This window comes from Marmota flaviventris, chromosome X, assembly GCF_047511675.1.
Source record: "Marmota flaviventris isolate mMarFla1 chromosome X, mMarFla1.hap1, whole genome shotgun sequence".
Taxonomy (NCBI): domain Eukaryota; kingdom Metazoa; phylum Chordata; class Mammalia; order Rodentia; family Sciuridae; genus Marmota; species Marmota flaviventris.
Window position 1 is genome coordinate 734,725 of NC_092518.1, and position 26,328 is coordinate 761,052.

Genomic DNA, 26,328 nt, shown 5'->3' on the forward strand with positions numbered 1-26,328 from the left:
TTATACCTTTGTCTATTCACGGAGGGGAAACCTCCTAGATCCTTCAACATCTAAAGAGTGTCTGAGCCATTTGCTCTATTTTTAGGGACACTTTGAGGGACAGGGGAAAAAAATGGCCTTCGGATCCAGTTTGATTCAGGAGTGGTTTGTAATGACGTAAGTTTTTACACTTTGACCCAAATATCAGAACCAAAGTTTCTGGAAGTAATGACAGGCTGGAACTCGTACAGAAGACCCCCCCCCCCCAAGTCCCCAACACTGACACTTTGGGTTCACCTTGTCATCCGGTCTCCAGAGAGATGAGTGAAATAGCCTCGATTTGAAAAAGGACACAAAACTTGCAATCCTGGTGGCTCGGAATCAGGTTCCTCATTTTTTCTTTTTTTGGTACCAGGGATTGAACTCAGGGACACCCGACCCCTGAGCCCCGTCCCCAGCCCTATTTTGCATTTGATTGAGAGACAGGGTCTCCCTGAGTTGCTTAGGGCCTCCTTTGGCGGAGGCTGACTTTGAACTCGCGATCCTCCTGCCTCAGCCTCCCCAACAGCTGGGATGACAGGCGTGAGCCACCCAAGAGTCTCAGGGAGACCCTGTCTCTAAATAAAATACAAAATAGGGCTGGGGACGGGCCTCAGGGGTCAAGAGCCCCTGAGTTCAATCCCTGGTACCAAAAAAAAAAAAAAAACCAACCACCCTGAGATTCCTACCCGCACACTGAGGTAGAATCTAAACATTTTTGATGGACAGCTGCCCATTTCCATGACTGTCCTAAACCACTTTTAATTCCTTCACATAAGAGTGGGCGCTGGGGGTAGCCCAGGGACAGGGCGGGCACTTTGCAGGCTCCGGGCCCTGAGTGTGAACCTCAGCATGTCCTCCAACTCTCCAATCGACAAATAAATAAATACAAAAGGAAACTCTTGGCTTTGACTGTTGCCCTGTGTTAAGTTTCACTTTAATGAATCCCTTTCTGGGTTGAGGATCAAGGACTTAAGAACATATAAAATAGGGTCAGACCGTGACAAGATCAAACCCCGCCCCAGGACAAGAGGGTGAAGATATTGGGATATATGTTAGATCTCCGTTACTGTGACAAAACACCCGAGGTAAGTCAACTTATCACAAGGATTTCTTTGCGACTCACTGTTTCAGGGGCTCAATCCGGGATTGGGGGGTTTGAGTGACCTTTTTCATCACTGTCACCAAAAGACGTGAAAAAAACAGCTTGTTAGAGGAGGAAGAGTTTATCTGAGGCTCATGGTGTCCGACGTTCTGTCCACGGTTGGCCGACTCCATGGCTCTGGCCCAAGGGGAGGCAGAACAAAACGGCGGAAGGGCCTGGAGGAGAGCAGCTCAGGACAGGGCACCAGGGAGCAGAGAGGGAGGAGGAAGAGGAGGAGGAGGACGACAAGGAGGTTTCTTGAAGCTGTGCAAACTTTTATAAGTTTCACAACCTCTCTGAGTCTTAATTACCCCATTCCAAAAAAAAATAAACACGTTGGGAATTTCTTAGAAATGACTGGAAACTCTACACCATGAAATCAAAACCGCAGAGGAAAACTATGGCTCTGGAGAGTGGAGAATCCAAGCTGTTTGGCCCAGTTTTTCCTTCCCAATAGTTTTAAATCCGCTAAACTTGACCAATGGGGCCCGGTTCCTGGGCTCACAGAAGAACTACATTTCCCAGAATCCCTTGCAGTCAGGCATGACCATGTGACTCGGTCTGGCCAATGGCAAGTCGCCTCCGTTTTTTGAAGCCTAAAACTCTTATAAAATCCTAAAAATCGTGTAAAGATTTCTAAAAACATGATACTAAACACAATAAAAATTATTAAAATGATAACATTTTAAAATCATTTCTAAATTATTAAGATCATATACTTGAAGAATCATTTTAAATTATTAAAATACTTTTTTTTTTTTTTTACTGGTGTATATTAATTAAGCAGAACAGCGTGTTTCACTGTGGGCTACGCATATAACATAATTTGCTTAAAATTACAGCCCAGTTCTGCCCCATTTCTTCCCTTTCCTCCTCTTCCTGCAAATGTCATTCTTCGTGGCTGAGTAATATTCCATTATATATCACATTTTCTTTATCCGTTCATCCACTGATGGATCCCCAGGCTGGCTCCGTAGTTTGGCTGCTGTGAACTGTGCTGCTCTGAACCAGGGTGTGCGTGGATCATTGCCGTGAGATGACTTTCATGCTTCAGGATAGATGAAGCTGGCCTTTTGAGGAACCCCCCTACCGAGTTGCGTAGTAGTTGTGGGAATTTACAGCCCCACCAACCGTGTAAAGAGTTCTTTTCTGCCCCCACGCTCTCCGCCGTCCATTATCACAGATGTTCTTGACGAGCACCATTCTGACCCGCGTGAGATGAGGTTTTTCAGCCTAGATTTAATTTGCATTCCCACCGCTCTTTTCCCCACATTCATGGGCAGCCTGCGGTCTTTCTGAGCTTGTCAATCAGAGAACACACCGGGTACCCCCGCCCCCCAGTCGAGCATTCGACATCCCAAAGAGGGAGAATTGGATCTTCCTTTTTTGAAAAACGTTTTTATCATCGAAATACCCCAACAGTAGTCAAAGCACGCTGTATTCTGCTTGTTTGCAGAGATAAACCTTTTACATGCTGAAGACCAATCCAGGTCACGATTTTGCCCAGGCAAACAGCAAGAAAAAAAAAGTTCAGGGTGTGATTGCCCGCACCTGACATCCCAGCGGCTGTGGAGGCTGAGGCAGGAGGATCGTGAGTTCAAAGCCAGCCTCAGCCAAAGCGAGGCCCTAAGCAACTCAGGGAGACCCTGTCTCTAAATAAAATGCAAAATAGGGCTGGGGAGGGGGCTCAAGGGGGTTTAATCCCCAGGAAAAAAATATTTTAAAGATCAACAATTGCTAAGGAACAACTTTTATCGACATATGAACGATTGATACAAAGTGGCGACTCTGACACACAGAAATTTGCATATTTGTCACAAACACTTCCTCTCCTTTTTTTTCTTCTTTTCTTCCGGGTGGCAAACTCATAGTGTCAATCAAATAGGTTGTCCCTTTTTTTAAAATGGCTTTTCAATTTGTCATCTGTCTTCTCAGCTTGCATTTGATGTTAGATCAGGGTCCCCTGGATTCTCCAGTGACGTCACCCTCTCCGTGGTGAGGACATCTTGAGGACATGTCTCCAGGGGCTCCCTGGGAAAGCGCCCGCTCAGTGTGGCCGTTGGCCAGCGCCTTCTCTTGGGAACCCTCTCTCCCTGGTCTAAACGCGCACCTGCCCTTTCACCCGGGAGCGAGGGGGCTGCCTGTCCCCTGCTGACTGGGCACAGTGTCATTTCGAAAGAGGCTTTTGCTCTGCTTGGAGAGGAAACCCAAGAGTGACTGTGGGACCCAAGAGTGACTGTGGGGCAGGGGACGGCAGCACATGGACAGAAGCTTGTGTTGCAGACCCAGCACCTCCAACCTCTGTCCAGTTTCCCGCCTTCCATTTCCCTCCCGGGCTGACCTTGAGTGAGATGGACACATCCAGCTTCCATGTTCCCAGCAAAGACACCTGAAGACAAAGTCCAAGGAGCTCTGGGGGGTCAGAGGTGAGTGGAGAGACGGGCTGTGTCCCCCGGGCCTGGCAGAGGGATCCAGCCAGGTGGCCTCCCACCCAGAGGCCTCTCCAGCCTCTGGGCACTGTTTCCCCACAGCCCGGAGTGTGGCTGGTGTAGTGTCACCTCTAGGGCCATTGGCCATGTCTGGAGAAGGTTCTGGATCTGACTGTTGGGGAGGGGCCGCTGTTCCTAGTGTCTGGTGTGTGGAGCCCAGAGAGGCTGCTCCACTCGGGGTGCATGCACAGGATTCAGGCCCACACCTACCTGCACCCCTCCTCGGCCCGCCCACGAAGGGCCCTTCACCTGAACCATCAACCCGGTCCCCGCAGTAACCCGAGGCTTCAAGGACACATTGTGAGGGGCCACCTGGCCCCGTGGGTCTCTGCCTGTCCCCCAACTGGATGCAATAAGGTGCTTGGTCCGGCTATGCGCTGTCCCTGGAGCCGGCCAGGCCCACTGGCCTACAGGAGGGCCAGCCTCTTGGGTCTTGTGACCCCGGGTTGAAATACACTGTCACTCAAGGGACCCTTCCTGGGCCACTGGATCCTTTCTCTAGCCCAGCTGCAGGCTCTGCAGGGGCTCCCACCTGCTGGGTGGGGGTGGGGGTGGACGCAAAAGGCCCAGGGGAGGCTGGTTTGCATCTGAGGGCATCCCGCACCCCCACGGGGGCCAGGTGGGAAGTCACCTTTATGTATTCTACTCGCCCCCATCCACAGGCCACCTGCTCCTTCCCCCAGCTCACCTGGATGCTCACCTGCATCTGTCCATCCACCTCGTCCCTCACCTTCTCATTCACTCCTACTTCCTCCAACCCGCCTGCTCAGGCCCGCATTCCTTCAGCGGAACCGCTCCTGAGCCCATTCGTCCAGCTCGCCTGTCCAGGTGCGCATGCGCACATCTATCCATCCATCCACCCATTCATTCATTCAACTCAGCAGCTCATTCATTCAGTGAAACCTACTCCAACACCCATTCGGATCACTTGTCCAGGTGCGCATGCGCTCATTCATGGATTCATTCATTGATTCACCTGTTCATTCTGGCACTGATTCATTCATTCCCCTCACCATCTACTTAGTCAACTTAGCTGCTCCTTCAGGCATTCATTCATCTGCTCCTTCACTCATTCATTCAGCTGAAACTGGTCGTGCATTCTTTCAACCCATCTGTTCACGCAACCGCGTGCTCATTCATTCATTCATTCATTCGACTCACCTGCTCCTTCACTCATCAGTGCAGTCGTTCTTCATTCAACTCACCTCGTCCATCCATTCATGCATTCAAGTTATCTGCTCATCCATTCATGCATTCAGCTCATCTGCTCACGCGGAAGTCTCTCATGCACTCATTCATTCCGCAGATCTGCTCGTGCATCTCTTCATTCCGCTTGTCTGTCCACATGTGCAGGCGCTCACGCCTTCATTCACCTGCCTGTTCATTCATTCATCCACTCAGAGGAATCTGGTCATGCTTTCACTCAATTCACCGGTTCATGCACAAACGCGCTCATTCATTCAACTCACCTGCTCACTCATTCATTCATTCACCTACCCGTTCACTCATTCATTTGTTCATCTGCTCATTCATTCACTCAGCAGGATCTGCTCGTGCATCCATTAATTCCACTAGTCTGTCCATGTGTGTAGTGCTCATGCATTCATTCCACCTGCCTGTTCATTCATTCATTCATTCATTCATTCATTGGAATCTGCTCCTGTACCCATTGGGTACAACTCATCAGTTCATGTGCACACGTACTCATTCATTCATTCACCTGCTCACTCATTCGTTCCCCTACTCATTCATCCATTCCCCTGCTAACGCATTCATTCATTCCCCTGCTCATTCATCAGCGGAATCTGCTCACACAATTCATTTAGCGCAACAGTTCATGCGCGCACGTGCTCATTCATTCGTTCGACTCACCTGATCAGGCACGCATTCATTCATTCAAGGCCCCTGCTCATTCACTGTTTCATTCAACTCATCTGTTCATTCATGCATTCATTCGCTTATTCGCTCAGCCGAATCGGCTCGTGCACCCATTCATTTTACTCATCTGTCCATATGTATAGGGGCTCACGCATTCAACCTGACTGTTCATTCAGTCACTCAGCGGAATCTGCTCGTGTACCCATTCTTTCAACTCATCTGTTCATGCGCACACATGCTCATTCCTTCGTTCGTTTGCTCATTCATTCATTCACTTGCTCATTCATCCATTCACTTGCTCATTCATTCATTCACTTGCTCATTCATCCGTTCACGCGGTCATTCGTTCATTCACACGCTCATTCATTCAATCACAGGCTCATTCATTCATTCACACGCTCATTCATCCATTCACGCGCTCATTCATTCATTCACTGCTCATTCATCCATTCACGCGCTCATTCATTCATTCACGCGCTCATTCATTCATTCACTTGCTCACTCATTCATTCACGCCCTCATTCATTCATTCACGCCCTTATTCAATTCATTCATTCACTTGCTCACTCATTCATTCAATCCCCTGCTCACGCATTCATTCATTCCCCTGCTCATTCATCAGCGGAATCTGCTCACACGATTCATTTAGCACAACAGTTCATGCGCGCACGTGCTCATTCATTCGTTCGACTCACCTGATCAGGCACACGTTCATTCATTCAAGGCCCCTGCTCATTCATTGTTTCAATCAACTCATCTGTTCATGCATTCATTCATTCGCTCATTCGTTCATCGGAATCTGCTTGTGCACCCATTCTTTCAACTCATCTGTTCATGCGCATACGCGCTCATTCCTTCCTTCACTTGCTCATTCCTTCCTTCACTTGCTCATTCATTCATTCACCCACTCATTCATTCATTCACTTGCTCATTCATTTGCTACTCATTCATCCAAGCGCTCACTCACTCATTCATGCGCTCACCCACTCATTCATTCATCATGTCATTCCGTCACTCAGCGGAATCTGCTTGCGCATCCATTCTCTCCACTCATCTGTTCATGCGCGCGTGCTCATTCCTTGGTCCACTCACCTGCTGAGGCACGCATTCATTCATCGGGGCCCCTGCTCATTCACTCTTCCTTCGACTCTCCGCTCCTGCACCGGCTCACTCAGCCCACCTGCTGATGCAGCCTTCTCCCAGGGCCTCCTTCATTCCCCAGCCCATCCGCTTAGGTCCGTGCACGTGCTGACCGGATTCATTCATCATCCTCCCACTCATCCCCCAGACACCCACGCACTCCTCCCGCTCCTTCACGCATTCGGTTCATTCCTTGGTGCATGCACGCTCCCGAGCACTCGCTCATCCTGCCGGCCGGCGTTAACACGCGGATTGACACGCTCGGCTCATTCATCTGCACGCTCATCCACACACTCACTGCTCCCGCGCCCACTCGCTTTGCAGTCCGTTGGCTCACGCATGCGTCGTTCCTGCGTTCCATTGGCTCGCGCACGCACGCGGCCTACTCGGCGTGGGTTCATTCACACATCCACGCATGCACGCCCCGTATCCATTCACTCATGCCCGCATTTATTCCTGCACCAAGGCGTGAGTCTGCTCACTCCATCCTGCACGCACGAACTCAATCGGCCCTTCGCTCCCCCACGCACGCACGCAGCTCTTTCGCTCATTGGCGTAGCGGGTCTTTCACGCACGCATCCGTTCACGCTGTCAATCATTGGCGCCTTCCCAGCCGGGGTTTACTCTCTGGTGAGTCCCGGGCTCCCTCCACCATTCTCCTCACGTGTGCTCAGGAATGCGCTTTCTCTCTCTCTCTCTCTCTCTCTCTCTCTCTCTCTCTCTCTCTCTCTCTCTCTCTCGCAGGCATCCACCCTCCCACGTGTGCACGCGCTCAACCACCCACGCACCCAACAGCTGAGCCGGGCTCGCTCATTTATTCCCCTTCTCTCCCGCGCGCATTCAATCAGATGGGGACTGGAATCCCGCCTCCCGGGCAGGGGGCCTCCCAGCCTGGCCTCCGCCGAGCCGCCCGCTGGCCTGGGGCCCGCGCCGGGGAAGCCACAGCAAACATTTGCTTAGGGGTTGGCTGAGTAAAGGTTAAATGTCCAAACCCGGGAGCCAGGAACCGCTGGCTGCGGCGGCGGGGAGCGGCCCCCGGGGGAGGGGAGGTGGCACTCGGGAGTGGAGCGCAGCCAGGTCCCCTCTTCTGTCTCTTGGCAGCCAGCCCAGGCTGGGCGACAGGCGGCGCGAGGGCTCTCTGGCCGGGGCTGCGACACCGCTGGGCGAGACGAGTGGCGGCGCGGAGGTGGGGCCGGGCTTCCTGCGACAGGCCAATCGTGCCGCGCGGGCTGCGGGGCGGCGCGGGGGCACAGGCCGCCCGAGGGCCGCGGAGGTGCGGGGACTGCAGGGGGAGCGGGGCGTGGAGTCCGGGCAGCCGCGGAGGCCTGGGATGGAGGCTGCCGAGGGCGGCGGGAGCTGGGGGCGCGGGAGGGCAGAGGGCTGGGGAGGGGGCGCGGGCCCTGGCGCAGGCTGCGGGGCGAGCGCCCAGGAGCTGTGGAGGGAGCAGAGGAGCGTGGTTCGTGGAGGTGGCCTGGGCGCAGCGGAGGCCGGGGACGGAGGCCGCCAGAGAGCGTAGGGGACGCGGGAGGGGTGGAGGGAGCGCGGCGCGGCCTCTCCAGGAGCCCGCGGGAGGTGAAGGCGGCGAGGGTCCTGGGCGGGCCGGGGAGGGCCAGGGCTGCTGCAGGGTTCAGGCATCTTGGGGGCAGCAGAGGGGAGGCTGGTTGGGGAGGCAGCGGGAGGCGCCCGTGGAGGAGGTGAGCCGGGCGCTGGGGACATAGAGGGAGCAGGGATGGCGCGCAGGGTCTGGGGGGGGGGGTGCTGGGGCGCCGCAGCGGGAGGCCCTGCGCGGGAGGCTCGGGGGAGGCTAGAGGCCCGGCGAGGTGGGAGGACTTGGGGAGTGCAGCGCTCAGGGCGCAGGGTTGGTGCGGGAGAGGACCAGGAGCCCGGTTCGCGGTCCGCCTTGGTGGCAGAGGATGCGGGCACTGGAAGGAGGTGTGGGGCGCGGGTAGGCGACTGAGGACACCCGCGTGGGGCCCTGGACACACCGGGTTCAGAGGCTGCCCTGGGACGCACAGGGGCTGAGGTTCGCGGGGTGGGCTGCACCCACCCGGGCCACAGGTGACTTTGGGGAGGTGGGGAGCCCAGGTGGAGGGTGGAGGCTGACCCTGCGCTGGGGAGGTGTGGGCGCAGGTGACAGGGGCCTGGGGTCTGGGGACTGTGGCCGGAGCTGCTACCCAGGGTTCCTTCCGCAGGCCTGAGCCAGGAGGATCCATCCACTGCGCCAGGGTTCAGGCTCTTCTGGGAGCCCGCAGCGTCCGCGCCTCCCAACATGTCCGGTGAGTAGCCACTGCTGGCTCCAGAAGACCCCCCTCCCCCCGTTGACCCTGACCACTGCCCCCAACCTGAGTCCCCAACTGGCTGCCGCGCCCAGGTCTCTGGGGCCCGAGGGAGGAGCGCTTCTGATGTGGCCGGAGCTGGGGGGGCGGGGGACTCAGCAGCCGTGGGAGGGGGTGATTTATGGCCTGACAGAGGGGGGCCTCCAGATGTCACAATTGTCCTCCTGTGAAAGTGTCACCTACAGGATCAGAAGAGCTGGGTTCATAGGAGTAATAGTAAGCTGAGAGTCTCACTGCGTGGGAGAGGGTTGGGAAGAAATCGAGGCTCCATAATGCAGGAGGCCGGTTCAGAGTCAGAACATGAGTTTTATTTATTTTATTTAATTTTTTGGGGGGGTACCAGGGATCGAACTCGGTGCTTAACCCCTGAGCCCCGTCCCCAGCCCTATTTTGCATTTTATTTAGAGACAGGGTCTCCCTGAGTTGCTCAGGGCCTGGCTTTGGCTGAGGCTGCCTTTGAATCCACCATCCTCCTGACTCAGCCTCTGCTGGGGTGACAGATTTATTTATTTTTTCTTGTCCCAATGATTCCCCCAACAGGCAGCAGGCCTGGGCTCGATGACCAACTTGCAGGGATTGCAGCCTGCTCGGCCCCGGGTCTCCCTGCCCTTGAGCTTGGGCAGGGGACATTGGGACAGTTGACCAGAGACCTCGATCCTGTTTCTCCGAGCTCCGGGCTTTGCAGGGTCTCTCTCTCTCGGGGTGGACTGGGAGTCTCTGTTCCCAGCAGCCACAGAAAGGGTCCTCTGTTCCCAGAATCACGGTGGAGCTCTCCTGAGTGGCCACCACATGTCCCCCGCCCCCCGAGGCCGCTGGGGGTGTGTACAATGCCAGCATTCAGCCGGCCCACCGCAGGACACTCCTTGACCAGGCTCGGAATGTCCTGCTGGACCTGCTTTGGGGGTTTTGAGCTCTTTGCAGGAATCAAAAACCACCTTTGAGCAGAGAAGACGCCCCGGGAGAAGGCCGTGGTGTTATTTGGGGGGGAGAGATGGAAGGTGGATGCAGGGCGGAGGCCAAGAAATAACCACTTTTTGGCAGACTCCGTTGAAGACTCTTGGCTGAGCCTCGAGTTGATTTTTTAAGAGTGACTCTGCTTTGCTGACCTGGGGCCTGGAGCCTGCTCCTGGGTGCTGCCCCCCAAAGCTGGTCACCCCGATGTCTTAAAAGCAAACTGCATTCAAGTCTGTGGAGCTGCTTTTGCAGCTTAGATGGCCTCCAAGGGCCCGGGGGAGGCTGCGCTCCCTTCACGGGTGAATGTTCTTGTCCGGAGGGACAGTTGGAGGCCGGACAGAGGGCTCTTCCACTCGCGGGTGCTGTTAATATGAGTCATAAGCCCGGTCTGTGGTTCTTTCGTCCATCTTGGGTCCTAGGACATTTATTGCCCCTTGGTCCCGGAGGCTGGAGGCTGGAGGTCCGAGGTCCAGGCTGGGCAGGGCGGGCTCCTCCCGAGGCCTCTCTCTCCCCTGGGCTGGCAGCCGCCGTCTTCTCCCTGTGTCCCCCCGGGGCGTCCCTCTGTGTGCGTCTGTGTCCTCATCTCCTCCTCTACGAGGACCCCAGTCCTGCTGGGTCAGGGCCACCCTGGGACCTCACTGCACCCCCATTCCCTCTGCAAAGACCTGTCTCCACCCACAGGCACGTCCCAAGGTCCTGGGGCCAGGGCTGCGGCAGAGGACTTTGGGGAGATGGGGTTCAATGTGTAATATCCACCAGGGTCAGCGGTCCTTCCTGCTGTGCTCCTGTGGAGCTACAGACCCAATGTATGAAGCTATCAATTGCTGGTTTGATAGCTGACGCCCGTGCCCTCCCTGTCCCTTGCTGTTAGGGCACCCAACCCCGTCTTCCTCCTCGCTGGAACACGGTGTCCATAATGCTATTTGCAACCCTCTGGAATTAAAGGACCTTTGGGAGAAAAGACGCTATGGTTTGGATACGAGGGGTCCCCCTAAAGCTCATGCATGAGACCAGGTGTGAAATGTTCAGATGTGAAATGATGGGGTTGTGAGACGTGTAGACTCATAGTGGATTAATCCACTTGGATGGACTCCCTGGGTGGTGACTGCAGCAGGTGGGGGGTGGCTGGAGGAGGGGGTCCCTGGGCTGTGCCTTTGGGGTCTCTGTCCTGTCCCTGGTGAGCAGAGCTCTCTCTGCTCCCTGGTGCCCTGTCCTGAGCTGCTCTCCTCCTCCAGGCCCTGCCGCCATCTTGTTCTGCTCCCCTTGGGCCAGAGCCATGGAGTCGGCCACCAGGAGCCCAGATCAACTTCTCCTTGTCAGCTCCTTTGATCACACTGATGGGGGGTGGGGAACAACTAAAGCCAAAGCCAAATTCTGGGTGTCCCCTTCTTACCGGCTTCCCACCACCCCGTCCCCGGGCTCCATGGAGAGCTGTCTCTCGTGGGACCCCACATCCAGCCTGCGATCCCCGTGTCTACTTCGCTGGGACACTCGTCTGCCTTGGGTGGCCTCGTCCCTCTCGGGTTATTTTTAATCTAGTTTCTGTTGGAGGCTGGAGAGAAAAGTTATTTTGGGGACTTTTGTGGCTTTGCAATTACAGGTGACGTTCGGCTCAGTGAGGCACGGGGGGCCCCGATTTCTCTGGGCTTTGAAACCCGTCTTGGAGTTGGGGTGGGAATGGACGATGGGGCGGACACACGGCGTGTCCCCGCGTTCCTGGGTGGACGGGGGTCTCTGGATTGGCGTCTGCCAATCAGGTGTTGGGAGCTGCGGTAAGTTCTACTGGTTTTCAGCCCTTAGCCGCCTCCTGGATCAATGTCCATGTGGCTTTGAAAGTGTTCATGGCTCAGGTTACTGTCCCCTGTTGGACTGCAGCACCTAAGGACACAGATTGTGGCCCCTCACTGCAGTCTCTGCCTCTGTCTCCACGGGGCTCCTCCTCTGAGTCTGTGTCCCCTCCTCTGTCTCTGGGGAGGACACGGCCATGGCACGAGGGCCCCCTGACCCAGGAGGAGCCCATCTCAGGGCCCTACACTGACGACCTCTGCAGAGACCCTGTTCCCACACCAGGTCCCACTCCCAGGTGCTGGGGTCCAGCTGTGGACAGGACCTGCCTCTTACCATGGTGTCCAGCTCCCTCCAGGGCTCCAGGGGGCTCCTCCTGCCTGTCCAGCTCCTGGGCTCCAGGTGGCCCTGGGCTGGCCCCTCACTGCAGTCTCTGCCTCCGTCTCCACGGGGCTCCTCCTTTGGGTCTGTGTCCCCTGTGTGTCTAGCAGCATGGACTTTGGGAGGGATCTTCCTCCTCTCAGCCTAAGGGGTGGGCATCAGAGGGACATCAACGCCAACTTTTTGTGTATTTCTTTTGGGTACCAGGGATTGAACTCAGGGGCCCTCGACCCCTGAGCCCCCTCCCCAGCCCTATTTTGCATTTTATTTAGAGACAGGGTCTCCCTGAGTTGCTCAGGGCCTCGATAAGTTGCAGAGGCTGGCCTCTAACTTGCAATCCTCCTGCCTCAGCCTCCAGAGCTGCTGGGATGACAGGCGTGCACCACGGTGCCCGGGTTTAAGTCTTTCAAGGTGCAGCCTGTGATTGAAAACAAACACGAAGACGTATGCTTCCGAAAACATGGGTTTTCAAATGAACTGAGTATCATCCCATAGTGGGATTCAATTTCAAAGTCCCCTATTTTCCAACCCGAGATGACAGTCATTGCATTTTAAACCTTGCGCCCATTTCATTTTACGATCATCGCCTTTTTAATCGGACGAGCCGCGCCCATCTTTTGGCAAAAAAATATTCGAAGATGAAACCAACCCTTTCTGTGCGGGACCTGGGTCATGCAGTGGCTCCGTCCCACAGGAGGGAAATTTGGAGAAGCCTGGCTCTTTAAGGTCTGGGTTTAGGATTTTAAGTTAAAGAACGTGTGACTCAGGATTTCAAGGCCGGTGCCGAGGAAGATCAAAAGTCTTGTTCATATCCCAGAGATTGAACTTGGGGACACTGGACGGGTGAGCCACGTCCCCAGCCCTTTTTTGCATTTTATTTTGAGACAGGGTCTTGCGAGGTTGCTAAGTTGTTGAGGCTGGCCTCCAACTTGCCATCCTCCTTCCTTAGCCTCCTGAGCTGCTAAGATGACAGGCGTGTGCCCAATTTGTTCCTTGGATGTCTCTCGCGTGGGACGTCCGGTCCTCTGGGAACCCTCCTTCCTTCCCCCATCCCTTCCTGCCCTGTTTGGGATTCAAGTTCTCGTGCACCTTTCTGTCCCCATCAGCTCTGCGTCCGGGTGTGTTAGCTGAGCAACTGTCCACGTCAGTCCTGCCCGTGGGCGGGGCTTATCGGTGGGTCTGAATTTGAGGGGTGACGTTGTGCATGAGGGATTAGGGGCTCCCTCTTCCACGTGGGGGTGACTTTCTCTCGGGGACCTTCCCTTTTCTTTAGAGTCGATTCCACTTTGAGTTTTCTCCTGGGGATGGGGGGGGGTGTTGGATTCTGAGGATCCCATCTGTGACCATCCTGCAGGGGACACCTGGTCTCTGGCTGTCCATCGGTTGGGTCCTTTGGTCCCTTCCCACCAGAGCTCAAGCCACCTGCTGTCCTAACCTCCTCCGGGCTCTTTCAGCCACAGACCTGTGCGAGCCACGTGGGCTGCTGGTCTCTTTCCTTGCTGGTGGCTTGGGGTGACCACCTGGCTTTGTGGGAAGCCCTTTTAGGGTTTTTTCCCCCGTAAAGTCTCAGGGGTGCTGGAGGGGAAACCCAGACCCTTTCATCTTCCCTGTTTCCTTGGGAGAATCCCCCGAGCATCTCGTCAGATGGCTTCGCTCCATCGTGGACAACCCAGTGCTTTGGAAATATCCAGATCAATGCTGGTAGCGGGCCAATGTGGCAAGGTGACACTCTCTAGGGACAGAGGGGACCTCTCAGAGAGGACAGAGACAGCGTGCCCCTCCTGCCCTCCAGTTTTATTGGGGTCCCAGGGAGTCTCCAGAGAGCCCCGCCCAGGTCCCCCTCCTGACTTTGACGGACAGCAGGGTGACATCCCACTCTCCAGTCCCCACGGCCATGGCCACTCTGGGTCACCCTGGCCCCTGCTGCCTGGTTCTCAGTGGAACCTGTTCTTGCAGATTTTAGGGTTGGAGGAAGGATCCTCGTCCCCCTGGGTCCCGGGACCTGGTCTGCGTCAGGGTCACCTGGCCCCTCTCAGGGACATGACTTCCCGCCTGCATGTCCCCTGCAGGTCACAGGAGGTGTGTGAGGAAGGTGGCGGAGACTGTGCCCGGAGGCCAGGCAGGGCTGCAGGTGCAGGGCTTCTGGGAAGGAGGCTGTGGGGTCAGCACCGGGGGCCATTGATAGAACTGTCCCCTGGACCTCGGGTCCCACCAGACAAGGTGTCTCTATCAGCTTTTCCCTGATGTGACTAAGTGACCTGAGAGGAGCTAAATGGATCCTCTTGGGCTCATGGCTTCAAAGGTAAACTCCATGGTCAACTGGCTCCAAGGGAGAAAAAAAACATGGCGGAAGGGAATGGAGGTGGGAAGGTCCTGTCAATCAGGAAGAAGAGAGAGGGGGAGGGAAGGGAAGGGAAGGGGCTGGGGAAAAGGTCAGCCCAGGGCACACACCTACTAACTAGTTTCCTTTAACTAGGTCCCACCTCCCATCATCCATCCAGCCCCAAATGGATTAATCCTTTTGATCCATGGGACGCTTGATAGACTTCAGAATATAGTTGTGTGGACTTTATCCAGGTGTTCTCAGAAGTGTGTTATTAGGGGATTTTTGTGGTGTGGACACCGTAGCCATTTCGTCGGTGTAAGTAGATTGTGTGATGCCCACACGACAAAATCCGTCAAGTGGATTAATCCACCCATGAGGTCAGAGCTTCATGATCCCTCATCACCTTAAAGCCCTACTTCTGAACCAGTGTCTTAGGGAATCTCTCAGGAGAGTAACCCTCATGTCCTTGTCCTACCCCCAGTGACCACACAAGCCTTCGTCACGCTGGCCACCAACGATATTTACTGCCAGGGGGCCCTGGTGTTGGGCCTGTCCTTGAGGAATCACAAGACGACGAGGAAGCTGGTGGTGTTGATCACCCCTCAGGTGTCCAGCCTGCTCAGGTAAGAGCTGGGGACTCCGCATGCACCCCGATGCAGTAAAGGTCACCATGTCCAAGGGGACCCAGGACATACTCTCAATCCCCACTTGCAGGTTGGTTCCCAGGAGCCGATGAGCATTTCTGTCTCCAATGTGGATTTTTCAGTCCATCGGAACCACCTAGAACTCAGGGGGGTCCTCCTGAGGCGGAGGCAGGATTGGAAGTCTGGTCCTTTCCTAAGGAGTGGTCGAGAACCACAGTGTTAGTCAGTTTGCATTGCTGTAGCAAAATACCTGAGAAAATCCAGGTTTATTATGTTGGACGAAAGGTTTATTATGTTGGCTCCTGGTTTCAGCAGGTCTTAGTCCGTGGTTGGTGGCTCCATTGCTCTGGGCCTCAGCCAATTGTTTCTTTCTGGAATTTTCCGCCGAATAGCTTGGGATCATGGTTGATGGCAGGTCATTGAAACCAGGAACAACCCCACCCAGGTTGTGACAACCACGTAGAATTGATGGATGAGAGACAGATGATAGGTAGGTAGGTACACGTCCTTAAGATATTTAGATGGTAGATCGTAGCTGGATGGAGAAAGAGATCGATATGCAAAGTGGGAGAATGCAGAGTTTGGCTACCATCCTTCATATGTAAAGAACTCTTATAAATCACTAAGCAAAGACAGAGTAGCGGGCGTGCGTGTGTGAGATGAGCACGTCTCCATCCCTCTCAAATAGTCACACCGTATCAGTCTTTGCTTTAGTCTTTGAGGTCTTTGCCTCCCGAGGTTGGCCAATGTCTTTTAAAATGGTGGCCTCCTTGGGTGGATCTCTGAGCTGGATGCCCAGCAACATGATCAGATTTGGACCCTCTTGGCTGTGACCCATTCTCTTGAAGGTCCTCCCAATGAATGGGTGCCGAGGTTGTATTTCCTCTTGATCCAATAAGTCTGTCAGCGTCCAAACAGAAAGAGATCAAGGGAAGAAAATACATTTGGTCACAGTGGACATTGGCCCTGGGTCCATTTAACTTTCGCATTCATACAGGAGATGTCAGATCTGGGCAAAATGACCATGCATGAGAAGTCAGTGCACCCGGGTCTCTGGGGAGGGGACCCTGTGTGATCTGCTCCCTGTCCCTCCATCCCTTGAATGATGCCCATCTATGGATTTTTGATGCAATCCCACAACCCTTGTGTGATTCTCATGATTTCTATGTCCTTAGCAGGGGTCAGTGTTGTTCATATTTATGTGTCTCTCTCTCTCTTTTTTTTGGGGGGGGTACTGAACATTGAGCCCAGGGGTGCTTAACCCCTGAGCCACATCCCCAGCCCTGTTTATTTTTTATTTGAGACAGGGCCTCTGTAAGTTGTTGAGGCTGGCCTCCAACTTGTGATCCTCCTGCCTCAGCCTCCTGAGCCACTGGGACGACAGGCTTGCACCACCGTGCCTAGCCATGTGTATACGTCTTAATGTTGACTCCAAATGGTCTTTTAAATATTTAGAGAGGACAGCACAGAAACCGTGGGTAAGGTAGGACGTCGCAGACCGGGTTGAATTTTCATGCACTGGTTAAGGGGGCAGAAGACAGCGAGTGGCTCCTGACCACAAACCACCAGGGGTGTGAGGCCAGGAGACCACCCCTCTCCCAGGCATTGTGGTGCAAGCCTGTCTGCAAAGGCACAACCTGAGTTCTTCCTGACTGTATGCACGAAACATATTCCACTTCTAGGAGATGGGCAGAGCCGCACAGCAGGGTTTGAGGTCACAGGCCACAGTGCGATTTATGGTTGGAGGAAGGATCCTCGTCTCCCTGAGTCCCGGGACCAGGTCTGCATCAAGGTCACAGAAGTCCCCCCTTCAGGGTCACCTGGCTCCTCTCAGGGACATGATTTCCTGCCTGCATGTCCCCTGCAGGTCACAGGTGGTGTGTGAGGAAGGTGGCGGAGCCTGTGCCGGGAGGCCAGGCAGGGCTGCAGGTCCAGGGCTTCTGGGAAGGAAGCTGTGGGGTCAGCACCGGGGGTCACTGATAGAACTGTCCCCTGGACCTCGTGTCCCAGCACCCAGGTCTGTCTGTCCCCTTCAGAAACATTGACAAAGAATAAATGAAGTAGGCATAGTTGGCATTCTCCGTTATCAAGTTATGATTTTTCCCTTTATGGAGAATAAATATCCTGGGACAGACATACGAGGTTTATGCAACCAAGTGTTTCTCCTCAAACATTCACGCACGTATCTAAGCATCCGTCAGTGAGTCTGGCTTGCAAGAATTATTATGGTGCTGTTTGCTTACCGTAGATTTTCTCTGTTCCTCATTCATTCTGTATTTATTATGTGGAATTCTTTCCCAAGATCATCCTCCTCCCTCTTCCCTGGTTGTCCATTGCAAAAACTTTTGAATAGAGACCCAGAAACATTTATTTTAATGCTTTGTGTATGTTATTTTGCTGACCAAATTGTTTCTGCTCTGGAAATTGGAATCTTTTCCTCGTCGGGTCTTGGTGTCCTGTTCTCATACTTTTATCCATTTTCTAGCGCTTGCTCAAATTAAAAAAAAAAAAAAAATTATCATCATAACATGTTCCAGGTCACTGTGAAGTAGAGTGTCAGCCAAATCTAAAAAAAAGAATAATCATAATGGACCAGGGATAAGTTTATTTTGATAAAAAATATAATATTTCAAGATCTGAGCTTCAAACTTGTATGCAACTAACAATGTGGGTTTTGAACACGTAAAGCAAAAACTGACGGGAGATTGCAGTGGACATCTGTGGGTTCCCATCACTTTGGCGTTCACACCTCCCTGCCCACACATTTTATGAAGGGAGCTACCTTTCTAAGAGATGACCTGAGTCAGTCTATCTAGAACAGTTCCCTTCAATCTGTATGCTTTTCCCATCTGGGGTCATTTCCAGAAGGAGTGCAAAGTGTGCCCAGTTGAGAGACAGCCATGGAAGACAACCCCAAATGCTGAGTCTTCAGTGGGCGTGGTGGGAATTGGAGCTTTGTTCCGTGTTTGGGAGCAGCTCCAGGGTATCTTCTGGCAGGACAGCGTTGTCCTGGGCTAATGGTCCTCTGCTGACCCATGTCTTTATCAGGGATGTCCTCTCACGGGTGTTCGATGAGGTCACTGAAGTCAATCTGATGGACAGCGAAGACTACATCCACCTGGCATTTCTGAAGAGACCTGAGCTGGGGGTCACCCTCACGAAGCTCCACTGCTGGACCCTCACTCACTACAGCAAGTGCGTCTTCTTGGATGCCGACACCCTGGTGAGTGCAGGGAGTGGAGAGGTCCAACTTCTCGGCTTGATGAGGAGGCTTTGATGCCTCTAACGTCATAATATGACCCTGTTCCTAAACGGCATGGCAGCTCTTGCGGGTCAGTTCTCAAGAGGTGGTGAGCGCTTCTGTCTGCACCATGGAGATTCAATTTGCCCAAACCACCCAATAACATAGGGGCAGTAGGCTAGACCCTGGTGAGGACAGGAAGGATTTGAAGACTGATCCTTTCTCGAAGAGTGTTCGAGAACCATGGTGTTGGCTTTCCATTGCCATGACAAAAATACCGGAGAGAATCAACCTAGAGGACGAAGGGTCTATGTTGGCTGATGGTTTCAGAGGTCTCGGTCCATGGTTAGCTGGCACCATTGCTCTGGGCCTGAGTTGAGGCAGAACATCATGGCGGAAGGGAGTGGTAGAGGAAAGCTGATTGGCTCAGGGGAGCTGAGAAAGAAATAGAAAAGGGCCAGAGATATGATGTACCATTCCACGGTCTACTCCCCTCAACGAGGTCCCACCTCCTACAGCCTAGACCACCTCCCAATAACCCTTTCATCTAGGTAGCCATCAATGGATTAATCCATTGATGAGCTCAGAACCCTCACGATCCAATCACTTCCCAAATCCCCAGCTCTGGACATTGCTGCTTCGGAGACCAAGCCTTTAACACAGGAGCCTGTGGAGAACATTCCAGATCCAAACCGTTCCAGCCACATTATCTCATCTGCTCAAAAGAGCATAAGTGGAAAAATATTTTTGTCTCGGCTGTGTATTGAATTGTAGATTCCGGATTGGACAGCGCGCTATCCCCGAAATTGCAAATGGTGGCATCCCCCGATGTCATTTGGGGGGTAGTACCTTAGAACTATCATGGGATGGGCATTTTCAAAATGGCCACTGGGGATTTGGAACGCAAGACGGAGTTGGTCTACCGCGAGTCAGTTTTGGTTAAGCAAAAGCACCTCTTTAGGAAGAGGTAGTGAAGCACCCTGTCTTCCAAAACACGGTCGCCCCCTGCCAAATGGCATGATTTAGAAACCAGTACGTGTTAGACGGAGTTGCAATTAGGGGTCAAGTTCTCAAGGGCACAGTGTGTTGCTGAACTGGGCTGTTGGGTAGCCTAAAGGTACTAAGTGCATTTTGGTCTCGCTCTGAGTTTCGTGGAACGGAAACAAATCCTAAGCGGTTTTTGAATGGGCTCCAGGACACAGGAGGCAAGCTAAGAGTTTTGCAAAAATAAAAGAAAGTTCTAGAACCCCCAAGAATGGGTGCTGGCTCAAGATGGCGTATCCCAGAGGCTGGCATTGAGGCTGGGGAGATCATTTCCACTCCGCGACCGAATTCACCCAGTATCTGCTTGATATGGATGGTCTCCATGTCCCTTCCTGGGATCCCAGTTCCATTTTGCACACTTGCTGATGTAAGTAAGGATGATCCTCCTCACTCTAGAATCTTAAGATCCGTGAGAAAATCGTTCCAGACCCAGTGCAGACTCAACAACTGCAGGTAAACTGGAGAGGAGTCTTTCTCACCAACGTTTCTCATTTCACCTTAAAAGTTTTAAGAATCTCACAAAAAAAAAAAAAAAAAAAAAAAAAAAATTGGTCTAAGGTTTCCGGGCACCAGAGGTGCATTGGGCTCACTCTAGGCCCCTGTGGAATTTTTCGGTTGCCCAATGGAGGCGACAGATGTGTGGCTTTGCCTCGCCAGGTTCTGCACAACATCGACGAGCTGTTTGACAGGGAAGAACTCTCCGCGGCCCCGGATCCGGGATGGCCCGACTGCTTCAATAGCGGGGTGTTTGTCTTCCAGCCTTCCCTGGAGACCCACCAGCTCCTGCTGCAGCATGCCACGGAGCACGGCAGCTTTGACGGTGAGTGAGGGCAGCCTGGAAGTCGGCAGGGCAGAGAGGACCCGTTGCCGGAGTCCGGTTTTATACCCAGCTCAACGTGTCTCTCGCATCCACGAGCTGCAGCCTGGAGACAAAGGTGCACATTGAGAAGTGAGCCAGGCAGGGTGACAGGGAGACATCAAGAAGCTATTATGTCAATGTGCAGCAGCCAGGAGAACCTTTGGAAAACTCCCTCCCAGGTAGAGAGAGCACCTTGGCAATGCCGATCGTATACAACAGGCGTTCCAACCTTCCTCCGAAGGACCAAATAACCGATGTTGTCCGCTTTGCAGGGTGCACGGTCTTGGTTGCAAACACTGTCTTCTGCACGTGTAACTTGGAGGTGGACATTGGAAGAAAAACAGTGAACGTGGCTGACTTTCAATAAGACCAGTTTGGAAAAAGGGGCTCAGGGTGATCCCTGAGAGGGAATTAGGGGGGGGAAATGGTTATCATCAGATTTTTTTTCATCACTGTGATCAAAAGACCTCATAAGAACAGTTAGAGGAGGAAAAGTTGATTTGGGCTCCTGGTGTCCGAGATCCAGTCCGTGGCTGGCCGACTCCATGGCTCTGGCCCAAGGGGAGGCAGAACAAGATGGCGGCAGGGCCTGGAGGAGGAGAGCAGCTCAGGACAGGGCACCAGGGAGCAGAGAGAGCTCTGCTCACCAGGGACAGGACAGAGACCCCAAAGGCACAGCCCAGGGACCCCCTCCTGCAGCCACCCCCCACCTGCTGCAGCCACCACCCAGTGAGTCCATCCAAGTGGATTAATCCACTATGAGTCTACACCCAGTGAGTCCATCCAAGTGGATTAATCCACTATGAGTCTACACCCAGTGAGTCCATCCAAGTGGATTAATCCACTATTAGGTTACACCTCTTCTAATCATTTCACCTCTGAACCTTCTTGTCTTGTCTCACACATGAGCTTTTGGGACATACCTCATATGTATACCATGTCATTGTCCCCCCAGGTCCCCCAAAATCTCATGCAAAATTCATGTAGCCCATTTCCAAGAGTCTGCACGGTCCTAACATAACAATGGGGAAGCCATTTTAACTACCAGATGGAATTCACTGGGGGTGAGTGGAGGACGCTGGAGGTTGTATATAGTTTTATTATTAATTTTGGGGGGCAATGGATGCAGATCTTGTAGGGAACACACCCTGATTTTTAGTAATGGTATGGGTAGCCGATCACTGTCAAGAAGAGCAGGAACACTGTAGCTGGCAGAGAGGACCTCTCAAGGCCAGTGTAGACCTTAGGTCCTTCTCATACCTCGGGCCAACCTGAGAACTGCACCCAACTCTACTGACCTCTGTTTGTGTTGGCGGGTGGCCCAGGCGCAGATCAAGGCTTGCTCAACAGTTTCTTCAGTGACTGGCCGACGGCGGACATCCATAAGCATTTGCCTTTCATCTACAACCTGACCAGCAACGCAGCCTACACCTACAGTCCAGCCTTCCAACAGTAAGCCCTCCGCCATCTTGAACCCCAACTGGCCGTAGCCACTTGGTTGTTTTTATCTCCCAGATTAGATATCAGCTGTTCGTAGAGGAAAGGGAAATAGATTACCCTGTCCCCGTATGCCAGGCAAGTGCCATACTCCTGAGCTATACCCCCAGGCTTTTTTAAAAAGTTTTATTTTGAGACAGGACCTCAGTAAGTTGATAAGGCTGGCCTCTGACTTGCGATCCTCCTGCCTCAGCCTCCTGAGTCACTCATATTCCAGGTCTGTGCACCACGGCACCCAGAAATGTGTTTGTTTTGAATACAGGGATTTCCTTTTTGTTAAAAAAAATAATTATGAAATTTATGTATAGTGGGTTGCTTTTAAGGAATGGATGACGGTATTCCTTAATTTTTCAGTCTTAGATTTTATGATGGTAAAGTAGAGAAGATGAATTCCATGGGGTTGTACCTCTTTGGGTCTTCAGTGATTTTTTTTTTTCTTCCCTGGGGTCCTGGGACCCCAAAATTTGGAGCTCTGCTGCTAGAGGAGACGTTAAAATGAAATCAAAATGTGATAATGATCCAGGAGATGAATAACTCCAGAGTATGCATTACCCAGCAGGGGTCCTGCTGCTTCCAGGGAGGCAGAAATTGGTTCTGGGGACGGCAAATAGTCTTTTTTTGTTGTTAATATATTTTTTTTAAAAAAATAATGTGTGTGAATCTCAGACCATGCGACTTTGGTGTTAAAATTTCATGGGGAGTTAATTTTTTTTAAAAAAAAGTGTCCAAAAAGCACTTGGGGAGTGATAATGAATGGCACCGGAAAAAGGTTCAGAAGGGGAGATTTCAGAATCTTTGATCCTTTTTCTTTTATTTTGAGAGGCGTTTGGTTTGCAGCTTGTGTTATCTGCCACGAAAGCTCTTTATTTTATTTTCTCGTCCCATCCTTTGAAGGATGAGGTCATTGAAGCTGCCCCAGCGTTCCTGTATATAGGACTGATGTGTGGACGCGGGGTGCAGCTCAGAGGTGGGGTGCTGGACCAGCCTGGGTACCATCCCCGACCGTGGAAAACCAGCAGCCGCAAATCACCTTGCAGTCTCCTTCCAGTTGGGAGGAAGACCTCAAGGGAGACGACACAGGTCTCTCGGTTCATAGAGAATGAATTACCAGCCGAGCGTCCTTTGTCAGAAAACCCCAAATCTGACACACTGCAGAACCCAAGATCTGTACCCACATGTCATATTGTGTGTGGGTCCCGGGCAGAGCGCAGGTGTGCTCCAAATACCGTGGAAAATGACCTTCAGGCTGTGCGTGTAAGGTACAGGTGAAGCAAATTAATTTCATGATGAGACGTGACACATACCCAAGACATCTTATGACGTTTTCATTATTTATTTATTTATTTATTATTTTGGGTGTCAGGGATGGAACCCAGGGGTGCTTAACCACTGAGCCACATCCCCAGCCTCGTTTTGATATTTTATGTTAAGACAGGGTCTCGCCAAATTGTCGAGGACCTCATGAAGCTGCTGAGGCTGGCCTCCAACTTGAGATCCTCCCTCAGCCTCAGCCTCCCCAGCTTGCAGGGTCGACGGGCATGTGCCACCCAGCCCAGCTCAGGATATCTCATTATGCACCTATGCTGTTTCCAAGACCTGATAACATCTGAGATCCAGAACACTGTTGATGCAAAGCATTTCAGGGCAGGGATGCTTTTTCTAAAAACTGCACATGTGGATTTTTTGAATGATCTTTAGGGGGCCGGCGCGGTGGCGCACACACCTGGGAACCCAGCAGCTCGGGAGGCTGAGGCAGGAGGATGGCGAGTTCAAAGCCAGCCTCAGCCAGAGCGAGGCCCTAAGCAACTCAGGGAGACCCTGTCTCTAAATAAAATGCAAAATAGGGCTGGGGACGGGGCTCAGGGGTGGAGCACTTAACCTCGAATGTAGAGGCCCTGGGTTCCATCCCCGGCACCACACACACACAGAAAAAAATCCCCCCAAAATGTTATTCCCTTTACCCAAAGTAACTGTCAATCATTGCCCTACTAAGGTCCCTGTCAACAGTGGTAGCGGGTCAGACGGTTCCCCTCCAGGTGGCTCTTGGTGAGGACCTCCACCGTCGTGCTCGGGCGCCCTCTGGTGTCCTTTCCTGGTGGAAAATCGGAATCTGTCCTTTCTCCTTCTCAGGTTCGGCTCCAGCGCGAAGGTGGTGCACTTTCTGGGGTCCACTAAGCCCTGGAACTGCACGTACGACCCGCAGACTGGCTCCGTCTCGGAGCAGGGCGCAGGGTCCGGCCCCCGGCAGCACGTGACCTTCCTGAATCTCTGGTGGAGGCTGTTCCAGGAGGGCGCACGGCCTCTGTACCCAACCGCCTGTGCGCAGGAGAGACAGGGACCTGCGGGGCTCCGCGTGAGTGGACGCTCCTCTGCAAGTTCGGCTGAGGACCAGCCTGTCCCCTCCAAGACCCACAGCTCCCCTGGCTGCTCCCCATTATGTCTAAACACGAGGATGCTCCGTATCCGCGGATGCTCCGTATCCGCGGATGCTCCGTATCCGCGGATGCTCCATATCCGCGGTTCCCTTCCAACCGCGGATGCAAAATAGAATATTCTTCAAATAGCTGCATCTGCACGGAACCAGTACACAGGTCCATTTCCCCCCCTCTTTCTTACTCCCAAAACAATCAGACAGGTATTTACACCCCCTCCCCAGCCCTATTTTGCATTTTATTTAGAGACAGGGTCTCCCTGAGTTGCTTAGGGCCTCGCTCTGGCTGAGGCTGGCTTTGAACTCGCGATCCTCCTGCCTCAGCCTCCCGAGCCACTGGGATCACAGGCGTGGGCCACCGCGTCTGGCTGGAGGTCAACTTTAATTTTTGCTTGAAAAAAAGAAATCAGTGGTTCCAGATGCTACTTCTCGGGAACCTTTGAAGGCTTTTGACAGGAGCAAATAGGAAGGAGTTTATTGGTTCTCGGGCCACCTTGTGGGTGAGTGGCAGCCACACAGAACACTGGTGGGTTATTTACAGGTTCTTGGGAATCCAGTTGCACAAATCCTTCCATTTGATGGGCAGCTCTTGCACACCCACGGGGCAGGATGACCGGGGAGACCAGAGCAGAGCGGACTAGTAAAAATGTGTCCTGTGTGTGTGTGTGTGTGTGTGTGTGCGCACAGGTTTGCTCAGATGGCCTCGAGGTGATGCGTGCAAATTCAGCCCCCAGTGCTGCAGAGCCGTGTGCAAACTCACCTGCCCCTTCTGAGGTGCCGTGTGCAAATTCTGCACCAGGATCGGGCCACCTGCGGTCTGCTCTGGAGAACACGTCCACCACGGTGGCTGAGACCCCGACGTCCCCTGAAGGATGGGAAGATGTGAGTACCCGCCTCCCACACTCTGCCCAGAGGCGCCCACGCCCTGACCCGCACAACCTTGTACGAACAAAGGGGGTTTTGCAGATGGGATGGAGTCAAGGATGTTGGGGTTGCAGAGAGGGTTGTGGATTATCCCAGGGGACCCGCCTCATCCTAAAGGTCCTTATAGGAGGGAAAATGTAGAATCAGCCAATTCCCAGAATCAACAGCTGACTCCATCTTGGGAGCTGCCCCCCCCCCCCCCAGCCTTCCACCTGCTCCGATTTCAGAAAAGCCCCAGAGACCCGGCTCAGGAGGGAGCCCCTGCTGACCATGGGCTCAGGTCCTGCTGAACTCATCATGAAGTAAAAATAATACAAGTAGAAAATTCATTGCTTACGTTCAACCTACCAATCCTGGCAATGTGGGAGGCTGAGGCGGGAGGATCGCATGTTGGAGGCCAGCCTCAGCTACTTAGTGAGATCCTGTCTTAAAATTTAAAAAAAAAGTAAAAAGGGCTGGGGGTTCAGCTTAGTGGTGGAAAATTCCTGGGCTCCATCACCAGTACTATCCCTCCCCGCATGAAAAATAGTGAAGAAAATTCAATATTTCTTAGGAAAAGAACAGAATTTAGAATTCCAAGCAGAATTCGTACCGAAAACGGGTCCCTTTCACACTCCTTTAGAGTCCAAAGCTGGGAAGTCAAAGCCATTATGAGTCAGTGTGTTTATTTATCATTGCTCTCATAAACTACCTGAGACCGAGGGATGGATAAAGGAGAGAGGTCCAGACAGGTCAGGATTTTTGGGGGCTCTTCAGTGGGTCCCATGATCCGATGTGCCACCTCTCAATGTCACCGCACTGGGGACCAAACTTCTAGAGTGTGAACACTTGAGGGACACGCTAGAATCAGAGAGAAATCTATGGTCCAAATAGGAATGGGGACAAAAGTGCTGGGTGTAAATCCATCTTTCACCTTTCAACTTCCTGTCCCCCTCGGCCGCCCTGGCCTCTGTGAATAGTGGTTGGGCACATTGACTCTGGCCTTGGCCCATTTGACGTTGCTATAACAAAATGCTGTGGAGCGGGGAAACTGATAAAGAAAAGAGGTTTCTCGAACTCATGGCAGAGATGTCCCGTGGGGAGACAGAGAAAGCAACCGAGCTCGGGTCTGTCTCCCCTGTTCTCCTGAAGCCACTTTGGGGGGGTGGTCCTACCCTCATCAGTTCACGTAGCCCCAATGACCTCTCCAAACGCCACCTCCAACACCATTAACCCATAGTTCTGGGGGTTACATCTG

General features: G+C 53.1%; 1 protein-coding gene across 10 annotated transcripts in view; it reads left to right on the forward strand.

Annotated features, from left to right (window-relative positions):
- Nucleotides 1–3,394: 3,394 nt before the first annotated feature.
- The window catches only part of LOC114106912 (glycogenin-2), a 32,285-nt gene continuing 9,351 nt past the window's right edge, over nt 3,395–26,328 (forward strand). For 5 of the 10 annotated variants that reach the window (XM_071606418.1, XM_071606422.1, XM_071606423.1 and 2 more), the window contains exons 1-8: nt 3,395–3,588; nt 8,862–8,945; nt 14,933–15,074; nt 18,144–18,318; nt 20,038–20,200; nt 21,565–21,691; nt 23,867–24,089; nt 24,855–25,049. In XM_071606418.1, coding sequence (XP_071462519.1) covers nt 8,939–8,945; nt 14,933–15,074; nt 18,144–18,318; nt 20,038–20,200; nt 21,565–21,691; nt 23,867–24,089; nt 24,855–25,049 — 1,032 coding nt within the window. In that variant the 5' untranslated portion in view covers nt 3,395–3,588; nt 8,862–8,938. Of the gene's footprint in view, nt 3,589–7,708; nt 7,856–7,884; nt 7,943–8,498; nt 8,728–8,861; nt 8,946–14,932; nt 15,075–18,143; nt 18,319–20,037; nt 20,201–21,564; nt 21,692–23,866; nt 24,090–24,854; nt 25,050–26,328 lie in introns of those variants that run through there. The other 5 variants (XM_071606425.1, XM_071606420.1, XM_071606419.1 and 2 more) reach the window with 5 other exon arrangements.